Source organism: Coregonus clupeaformis, chromosome 27, assembly GCF_020615455.1.
Source record: "Coregonus clupeaformis isolate EN_2021a chromosome 27, ASM2061545v1, whole genome shotgun sequence".
Classification (NCBI taxonomy): Eukaryota; Metazoa; Chordata; class Actinopteri; order Salmoniformes; family Salmonidae; genus Coregonus; species Coregonus clupeaformis.
The window spans coordinates 39,668,009-39,678,080 of NC_059218.1; the positions used below are offsets into that span (position 1 = coordinate 39,668,009).

At 45.2% G+C, this 10,072-nt stretch overlaps 1 protein-coding gene across 6 annotated transcripts in view; it reads left to right on the plus strand.

Moving 5' to 3' along the window:
- Nucleotides 1-10,072, plus strand: part of nrxn2a (neurexin 2a) — a 307,701-nt gene that overhangs the window by 293,352 nt on the left and 4,277 nt on the right. For all 6 annotated transcript variants that reach the window (XM_041851550.1, XM_045208196.1, XM_045208197.1 and 3 more), the window contains one exon: nucleotides 3,266-3,350. In XM_041851550.1, the coding sequence (XP_041707484.1) occupies nucleotides 3,266-3,350 (85 nt within the window). The remainder of the gene's footprint in view (nucleotides 1-3,265; nucleotides 3,351-10,072) is intronic.

Consider the following 10,072-nt stretch of genomic DNA (forward strand, 5'->3'; position numbering starts at 1 on the left):
TCTTCTTCGTGGGGAAAAAGGACGATGGGCAGCGGCCATGCATTGATTACCGGGCGCTCAATGACATCACGGTTAAGAACCGCTACCCACGCCCCCTGATGACGACGGCATTCGAGTTGTTGCAGGGAGCCCGGGTCTTCACCAAGTTGGACTTGCGAAATGCCTACAACCTGATGAGGATTCGGGAGGGGGACGAGTGGAAGACGGCTTTTAACACACCCAGTGGGCATTACGAGTACCAAGTCATGCCATTCGGTCTAGCCAACGCGCCTGCGGGTTTCCAGGCGTTGGTCAATGACGTGCTCCGGGACCTCCTCTACTACAGCATTTTAGTGTATTTGGATGACATCCTAATATTTTCAAAGGACATGAGTGAACACCAGCAGCACGTTCGGCAGGTCCTCCAACCAGCTCTACGTCAAGGCGGAGAAGTGTGTGTTCCACACAGACAGTCTCCTTCCTGGGGTTCATCGTCACCAAGGGGGACCTACGGATGGACCCAGCCAAGGTCAGCGCGGTACAGGATTGGCCCCAGCCCTCATCCCTCAAGCAACAACAACAGTTTTTAGGGTTCGCTAATTTTTATAAGCGATTTATTTGCAATTTTAGCTCCCTAGCTGCTCCCCTGACAGCCCTCACCCAGACGAGCGTGCGCCCCTTCGCCTGGACCCCGGAAACGGGGAACGCATTTGATGCGCTGAAGCGGCGCTTTACATCGGCCCGGTCCTCGGGCATCCTGATCCGTCCCTGCCGTTCATTGTGGAGGTAGATGCTTCAGACGTGTTCCTCACGGACGGTAAAACTCACCCCTGCGCGTTTTTCTCCCGTCGGCTGTCCCCGGCAGAGCAGAATTACGACGTGGGGAACCGTGAGCTGCTAGTGGTCAAGCTCGCCCTGGGGGAGTGGAGGCATTGGCTAGAGGGGGCCGCCCATCCATTCGTCGTATGGACTGACCATAAGAACTTAGCCTACATTCAGGGGGCCAAGAGGCTCAACTCGCGCCAGGCCAGGTGGGCGTTGTTCTTCACCAGGTTCCGGTTCACGATCTCATACCGTCCGGGGTCGAAGAACACCAAGCCTGACGCACTCTCCGGCAGTTCAACCCCGTGGACCTGGTGGAGAGGGACGACCCTATTGTCCCCAACGCCCTGATTGCTGCCCCAGTTTCGCGGGGAATTGATAGGCTGGTCCCGTGTAGCTCAGTTGGTAGAGCATGGCACTTGCAACGCCAGGGTTGTGGGTTTGATTCCCACGGGGAACCAGTATGAAAATGTATGCACTCACTAATTGTAAGTCACTCTGGATAAGAGCGTCTGCTAAAATGACTAACATTTTTAAATGTAAATGGTCAGAGCAGCGCTACGCCGAGAGCCCGATCCGGGCGGGGGTCCATCGGGGAGGATGTATGTACCCATGGCTGTGCGTTCGCGACTGCTTCAGTGGGCGCACGCGTCCGACCTCACCAGCCATCCGGGGGGTGCCAGGACGTTGGAGTTCCTGCGTAGGAGGTTCTGGTGGGGATACGCGCGCCTTCGTGGCGGCTTGTCCGGTGTGCGTGCGCTCGAAGAGTTCAGGTGTTCTCCCTGTTTCATTGTTGTTTTCAGTCGTAGTTAGTATTTTGTATGTTTGCTGTCAGCCTGTTTTGGGAGACCAATGTGCTCCTCCTTTATTTTATTGTGACAAGTCCGTTATTTTGTATCCTGGTTTTGGGACCACCAGTAAAGATCCTTGTTTCACCATCTCTGCCTACTGCCAACTGTCTATCCTGCACCGCACCTGGGTCACACCTCACACCAACCCTTATATCCTCCATCCTCTACTCTATAGGGTTAAGACAGCAGGCCTCCTATGGACATGTTACTGAACAACACAGTCAACTTCCTCTGTACCAATAGATGACAGTAGTGGAATATGAAATGCTCTATTTATTTCTCAGGTAGTGCTCTTCGTTTTAAAGTGTTTTGTGTATCAGTCTCTGGGCTGAACATTTGTTATGATGTCATGTCATACATTTCTGAAACAAACAAAATTAATAAAAGCTACAATGCCACCATAAACAATAAACGTCTCTTATGAAACTACAGCCGTTGTATATACAAACACAGGGAGGAGGGACTAATTGCTTTATGAATACAGTCAGGCAGATCTAATGCAGCAATACAGCATATTTTAATTAGAGACTCAAAATGCCACAATGGTGCTGTGTGGATCTGACAAGTGCCAAACAAGACAACTCTTTTATTGTCCTACCATTTCAAACGGCAAAACAATTGTTCTGATCACAGTTACTAAAGCTTTATTGACAAAAAAAAAACATAGTGTTGATACCCTTTAAAAAAAACAAAAAACTATGGCTCCAAATGTTTTAAAAGCATATTTGATGGATGACTGTACTCTGTAATAGCCATGGCCCAGTAAGCATGTCAAGTTCTGGACACATTCCATGTGACTGTCTGTAAATAAATTGATATGGTATGGCGGGCCAAAGGCTCCTTCCTCCAGCTAAATAAGTTGGTAATAGGCCTGTCCATACGATAATGAAGGAGATACATTGATGTCAATCATGGCCTAACTGCTTACTTCCCTGTCTATGTAACTCGAGGTCATTAGCATAGATTTACATAGACTAGATTTCTCAAGCCCTTGTTGAATTTCAATGATCTTTCTGAAGGTCATAATGCCAGACAGCTTTAGGTTTTGGCTACACCTACTGGTTGTTTTTAGTAACTACATTCTTTGAAAAGTGTTCCGGACAGGCCAATGAATAATGTACTGTATGTGAGAGCTGTCAAATAGTAGTGTCTCATATCCTACATGTGCAGATATGATTTATCATGAGGTGTCTGTGCTTTGACATGTGAGGACCAAGTGATGCATTCATGTAATCTCCAGATCAAACTATGTGATATTTATATAGCTTCAGTAGTCCAGGATATTGATGAATGTACAGGGACAGGAGGTATTAGGAAATAAATGTTAAAGCACAATCATTGCATCATGGAACTAGAGCTGTGAAATTGAATCCTGGCCCATAATGGATTTTTATTCTACTATTGATCTGGTGGAAATAGCAAGGGCTGCCTTAGTTTTTATGAAGAATTCTCTAATAATGAAGTTTCACTTACAAAGCTTTTTTTGAAATACCTTTGTATTATTCTTTTATTAATCTCTGACATTGACAACTAAGAGTTTTAAAGATGCTGGTAAGATGCAGTATAGATCGCAAAGCCACCAACGTTGTGTCCTCTTCTCCTCTTCTCTTCAGTCTCAGAACTCGGATGACATCTTGGTGGCGTCTGCTGAGTGTCCCAGTGATGACGAGGATCTGGAGGAGTGTGAGCCTGGAACAGGTCAGTCTGTCTGTCAGCCCTGGCCTGGGGTTCAGTGTCATATCAAGGCCCTAGGAGGGACCGGGAGGGAGCAGGAGCTCCCCTACTCTACTGGGTGTCTTCCTACACTAGGGACCAGTTGGTTAGTTTTAATCAGCTCATGGATAAGTCGTATGGTTCTTGATCTAGCTAGCCTTATTATCGCTACTTTCATTTTGTCTGTTCTCGTTGCTCATTTTGTCCTCAGCTACTAACTCTGCTCTGAACTCACTGTTAGGGGAGATTTCATTACTGCCGCTAGCTAGCAAGGATCTTATCTGAAGATTATAAGAGCTCATTCTACCCTTTGTGTCCACTCCCCTAAACAAAATAAATAAACAACTGTGGAAAACAGCTGGGTCATTCTTGAATTGCAGTGGTAAATTGGGTCTATATTAAAGAACATTATTAGCTAGTCACACCCTTTTAGTATGTCATAAATTTGAGGATTCCATTGATAATTTGGTGTCTTAATCCCAAGTGTCACTTGGTGTTAGTCAATTTAAATGAAGGGAAATAACATAGTGAGCAAAATGATTAATCATATCACTTTAGTCAATTATTTTTTAAGGATTGATGACCTTACATTTCAGCATTTGTGGCCTCCATTTCAGAAAATCCTGAGTTACCTAAAATGTATAATTGGTGTTACCATAATTGGTTTTACCATCATTGGTGTTACTTCTCATACTGGTGGCACAATGTTATCATAATGGTAAAAACAAATAGTAAATATTATTTCATCATTTAATCTACCATTATTAGTTGATTTAGAATGGAAAGATGTACCCAAATACATGTAAATCAATCAAAATCTAGAAGAATGTAGTAATTCCTTTCCAAAATGCTATGCTCAAATGTTACCGTAATGAAAGAACGACCCAGCTGGGCCCTTCAATGTACAGCTGGTTGGCGGAGGCGGTGCTCATATCCATCTCATAGAAGACTTTGACCTTGGTGTGCGTGGATTACTTATCTTAATATTCCTGCAGCTATCACTGCCTCTGGCTCCATATTTCACTACTAGGGTTACTCATGAAATGTATTACATGTACGAAATGCAGAAGGGGTTGTTTTTGTCTTACTTCATTTTTGTAATAAAAGGCATTCTTGTTTTCATGCAAATGTTTCAAGTGTTTCAGAAGCGACATTAGATCATGACAGACCGGTCGGCCTTACTTGTCCCCAGTAGAGTTAGGTGAATGTCCCCAGTAGAGTTAGGTGAATGTCCCCAGTAGAGTTAGGTGAATGTCCCCAGTAGAGTTAGGTGACTTGTTTTCATTGTTTTCCTAACCTTGGTATTTTTACAGCTTTGTTCCCTAATAATACAATACTAATACATTTATGCCGCCTGAAGGTACCACGTTCATCTATACAAACAATAGTACGCAAGTATAAACACCATGGGACCACGCAGCCGTCATAACGCTCAGGAAGGAGACGCCTTCTGTCTCCTAGAGATGAACCTACTTTGGTGCAAAAAGTGCAAATAAATCCCAGAACAACAGCAAAGGACCTTGTGAAGATGCTGGAAGAAACAGGTACAAAAGTATCTATATCCACAGTAAAACGAGTCCTATATCGACATAACCTGAAAGGCCGCTCAGCAAGGAAGAAGCCAGTGCTCCAAAACCGCCATAAAAAAGCCAGACTACGGTTTGCAACTGCACATGGGGACAAAGATCGTACTTTTTGGAGAAATGTCCTCTGGTCTGATGAAACAAAAATATAACTGTTTGGCCATGATGAACATCGTTATGTTTGGAGGAAAAAGGGGAAGGCTTGCAATCCGAAGAACACCATCCCAACCGTGAAGCACGGGGGTGGCAGCGTCATGCTGTGGGGGTGCTTTGCTGCAGGAGGGACTGGTGCACTTCACAAAATAGATGGCATCATGAGGAAGGAACATTTTGTGGATATATTGAAGCAACATCTCAAGACATCATTCAGGAAGTTAAAGCTTGGTCTCAAATGGGTCTTTCAAATGGACAGTGACCCCAAGCATACTTCCAAAGTTGTGGCAAAATGGCTTAAGGACAACAAAGTCAAGGTATTGGAGTGGACATCACAAAGCCCTGACCTCAATCCTATAGAAAATGAGTGGGCAGAACTGAAAAAGTGTGTGCGAGCAAGGAGGCCTACAAACCTGACTCAGTTACACCAGCTCTGTCAGGAGGAATGGGCCAAAATTCACCCAACTTATTGTGGGAAGCTTGTGGAAGGCTACCCGAAACGTTTGACCCAAGTTAAACAATTTAAAGGCAATGCTACCAAATACTAATTGAGTGTACTTCTGACCCACTGGGAATGTGATGAACGAAATAAAAGCTGAAATAAATCATTCTCTCTACTATTATTCTGACAATTCACATTATTAAAATAAAGTGGTGATCCTAACTGACCTAAGACAGGGAATTTTTACTAGGATTAAATGTCAGGAATTGTGAAGAATTGAGTTTAAATGTATTTGGCTAAGGTGTATGTAAACTTCCGACTTCAACTGTATATATATATACAGTGTATTCATCCCCCTTGGCGTTTTTCCTATTTTGTTGCATTACATGCATTATTTGGATTTCATGTAATGGACGTACACAAAATAGTGAAATGAAAAAAATGACTGGCTATCATAAGTTGAATGCACCAATTTGTAAGTCGCTCTGGATAAGAGCGTCTGCTAAATGATGTAAATGTAAATGTTTAAAAGAATTCTAAAAAATTAATAACGGAAAAGTGGTGCATGCATATGTATTCACCCCCTTTGCTATGAAGCCCCTAAATAAGATCTGGTGCACCCAATTACCTTCAGATGTCACATAATTAGTTAAATAAAGTCCACCTGTGTGCAATCTAAGTGTCACATGATCTCAGTATATATACACCTGTTCTGAAAGGCCCCAGAGTCTGCAACACCACTAAGCAAGGGGCAACACCAAGCAAGCGGCACCATGAAGCCCAAGGAGCTCTCCAAACAGGTCAGGGACAAAGTTGTGGAGAAGTACAGATCAGGGTTGGGTTACATTTTACTTTTACATTTTAGTCATTTTAGCAGACGCTCTTATCCAGAGCGACTTACAGTAAGTGAGTGCATACATATTTGTTTTCATACTGGCCCCCCGTGGGAAACGAACCCACAACCCTGGCGTTGCAAGCGCCATGCTCTACCAACTGAGCTACACGGGTTATAAAATAATATCCCAAACTTTGAACATCCCACGGAGCACCATTAAATCCATTATTAAAAAATTGAAAGAATATGGCACCACAACAAACCTGCCAAGAGAGGGCCGTCCACCAAAACAAGGCAAGGAGGGCATTAATCAGAGAGGCAACAAAGAGACCAAAGATAACCCTGAAGGAGCTGCAAAGCTCCACAGCAGAAATTGGAGTATCTGTCCATAGGACCACTTTAAGCCGTACACTCCACAGAGCTGGGCTTTACGGAAGAGTGGCCAGAAAAAAGCCATTGCTTAAAGAAAAAAATTTGTGTTTGCCAAAAGGCATGTGGGAGACTCCCCAAACATATGGAAGAAGGTACTCTGGTCAAATGAGACTAAAATTGAGCTTTTTGGCCATCAAGGAAAACGCTATGTCTGGCGCAAACCCAACACCTCTCATCACCCCGAGAACACCATCCCCACAGTGAAGCATGGTGGTGGCAGCATCATGCTGTGGGGATGTTTTTCATCGGCAGGGACTGGGAAACTGGTCAGAATTGAAGGAATGATGGATGGCGCTAAATACAGGGACATTCTTGAGGGAAACCTGTTTCAGTCTTCCAGAGATTTGAAAACTGGGACGGAGGTTCACCTTCCAGCAGGACAATGACCCTAAGCATACTGCTAAAGCAACACTCGAGTGGTTTAAGGGGAAACATTGAAATGTCTTGGAATGGCCTAGTCAAAGCCCAGACCTCAATCCAATTGAGAATCTGTGGTATGACTTAAAGATTGCTGTACACCAGCAGAACCCATCCAACTTGAAGGAGCTGGAGCAGTTTTGCCTTGAAGAATGGGCAAAAATCCCAGTGGCTAGATGTGCCAAGCTTATAGAGACATACTCCAAGAGACTTGCAGCTGTAATTTCTGCAAAAGGTGGCTCTACAAAGTATTGACTTTGGGGGGGTGAATAGTTATGCACGCTCAAGTTTTCTGTTTTTCTTGTCTTATTTCTTGTTTGATAAAAAAAATATATATTTTGCATCTTCAACAACATAGTGCCCTCAAAGCTCATCACTAAGCTAAGGACCCTGGGACTAAACACCTCCCTCTGCAACTGGATCCTGGACTTCCTGACTGGCCACCCCCAGGTGGTAAGGGTAGGTAACAACACATCTGCCACGCTGATCCTCAACACGGGGGCCCCTCAGGGGTGCGTGCCCAGTCCCCTCCTGGACTCCCTGTTCACCCATGACTGCATCGCCAGGCATCACTCAAACACCATCATTAAGTTTGCCGACAACACAACAGTGGTAGGCCTGATCACCGACAATGATGAGACAGCCTATAGGGAGGAGGTCAGAGACTTGGCCGTGTGGTGCCAGGATAACAACCTTTCCCTCAACGTGATCAAGACAAAGGAGATGATTGTGGACTACAGGGGAAAAAAACGGGGCTGTAGTGGAACAGGTTGAGAGCTTCAAGTTCCTTGGTGTCCACATCACCAACAAACTATCATGGTCCAAACACACCAAGACCGTCGTGAAGAGGGCACGACAAAGCCTATTCCCCCTCAGGAGACTGAAAAGATTTGGCATGGGTCCTCAGATCCTCAAAAAGTTATTCAGCTGCACCATCAAGAGCATCCTGACTGGTTGCATCACCGCCTGGTATGGCAACTGCTTGGCCTCTGACCGCAAGGCACTACAGAGGGTAGTGTGTACGGCCCAGTACATTACTGGGGCCAAGCTTCCTGTCATCCAGGACCTCTATACCAGGCGGTGTCAGAGGAAGGCCCTAAAAATTATCAAAGACTCCAGCCACCCTAGTCATAGACTGTTCTCTCTGTTACCGCACGGCAAACGGTACCGGAGCGCCAAGTCTAGGTCCAAAAGGCTTCTTAACAGCTTCTACCCCCTAGCCATAAGACTCCTGAACAGCTAATCATGGCTACCCGGACTATTTGCATTGCCCCCCCCACCCCAATCCCCTCTTTTACGCTGCTGCTACTCTGTTTATTATTATTTATGCATAGTCACTTTAACTCTACCCACATGTACATATTACCTCAATTACCTCGACTAACTGGTGCCCCCGCACATTGACTCTGTACCAGTACCCCCTGTATATAACCACCCTACTGTTATTTTATTTTACTGCTGCTCTTTAATTATTTGCTATTTTTATTTTTTTCTTAAACTGCATTGTTGGTTAAGGGCTTGTAAGTAAGCATTTCACTGTAATATCTACACCTGTTGTATTCGGCACATGTGGCAAATAAATCTCCCCAGTCCTTAACGATTACAAATCAAATCAAATGTTATTTGTCACATACACGTGTTTAGCAGATGTTATTGCGGGGGTAGCGAAATGCTTGTGCATCTAGCTCCAACAGTGCAGTAATATCTAACAAGTAATCTCTAACAATTTCACAACATATACCCTATACACACAAATCTAGTAAGGAATGGAATTTAAGAATATATACATGGACAAGCAATGACAGAGTGACATAGACTAAGATATATACATATGAGGTGAGTAGTGCAAGATATGTAAACATTATTAAAGTGACTGGTGTTCCATTTCTTAAAGTGGCCAGTGATTTCAATAGGCAGCAGCAGCCTCTAATGTGCTAGTGATGGCTATTTAACAGTCTGATGGCCTTGAGATAGAAGCTGTTTTTCATTCTCTCGGTCCCAGCTTTGATGCACCTGTACTGACCTCGCCTTCTGGATGATAGCGGGGTGAACAGGCAGTGGCTCGGGTGGTTGAAGTCCTTGATGATCTTTTTGGCCTTCCTGTGACATCGGGTGTTGTATGTGTCTTGGAGGGCGGGTAGTTTGCCCCCGGTAATGCGTTCGGCAGACCGCACCACCCTGTGGAGAGCCCTGCGGTTGCGGGCGGTGCAGTTGCCGTACCAGGCGGTGATTCAGCCCGACAGGATGCTCTCAATTGTGCATCTGTAAAAGTTTGTGAGGGTTTTAGGCGCCAAGCCAAATTTCTTCAGCTTCCTGAGGTTGAAGAGGCTCTGTTGCACCTTCTTCACCACACTGTCTGCGTGGGTGGACCATTTCAGTTTGTCAGTGATCTGTACGCCAAGGAACTTGAAGCTTTCCACCTTCTCCACTGTGGTCCCGTCGATGTGGATATGGGGGTGCACCCTCTGCTGTTTCCTGAAGTCCATGATCATCTCCTTTGTTTTGTTGACATTGAGTGAGAGGTTATTTTCCTGGCACCACCCTCCCAGAACCCTCACCTTCTCCCTGTAGGCAGTCTTGTAATTGTTGGTATTCAAGCCTACTACTGTTGTGTCATCTGCAAACTTGATGATTGAGTTGGAGGCGTGCTTGGCCACGCAGTCATGGGTGAACAGGGAGTACAGAAGGGGACTGAGCACGCACCCTTGTGGGGCCCCAGTGTTGAGGATCAGTGAAGTGGAGATGTTGTTTCCTACCTTCACCACCTGGGGGCAGCCTGTCAGGAAGTCCAGGACCCAGTTGCACAGGGCAGAGTTCAGACCCAGGGCCTCGAGCTTAATGATGA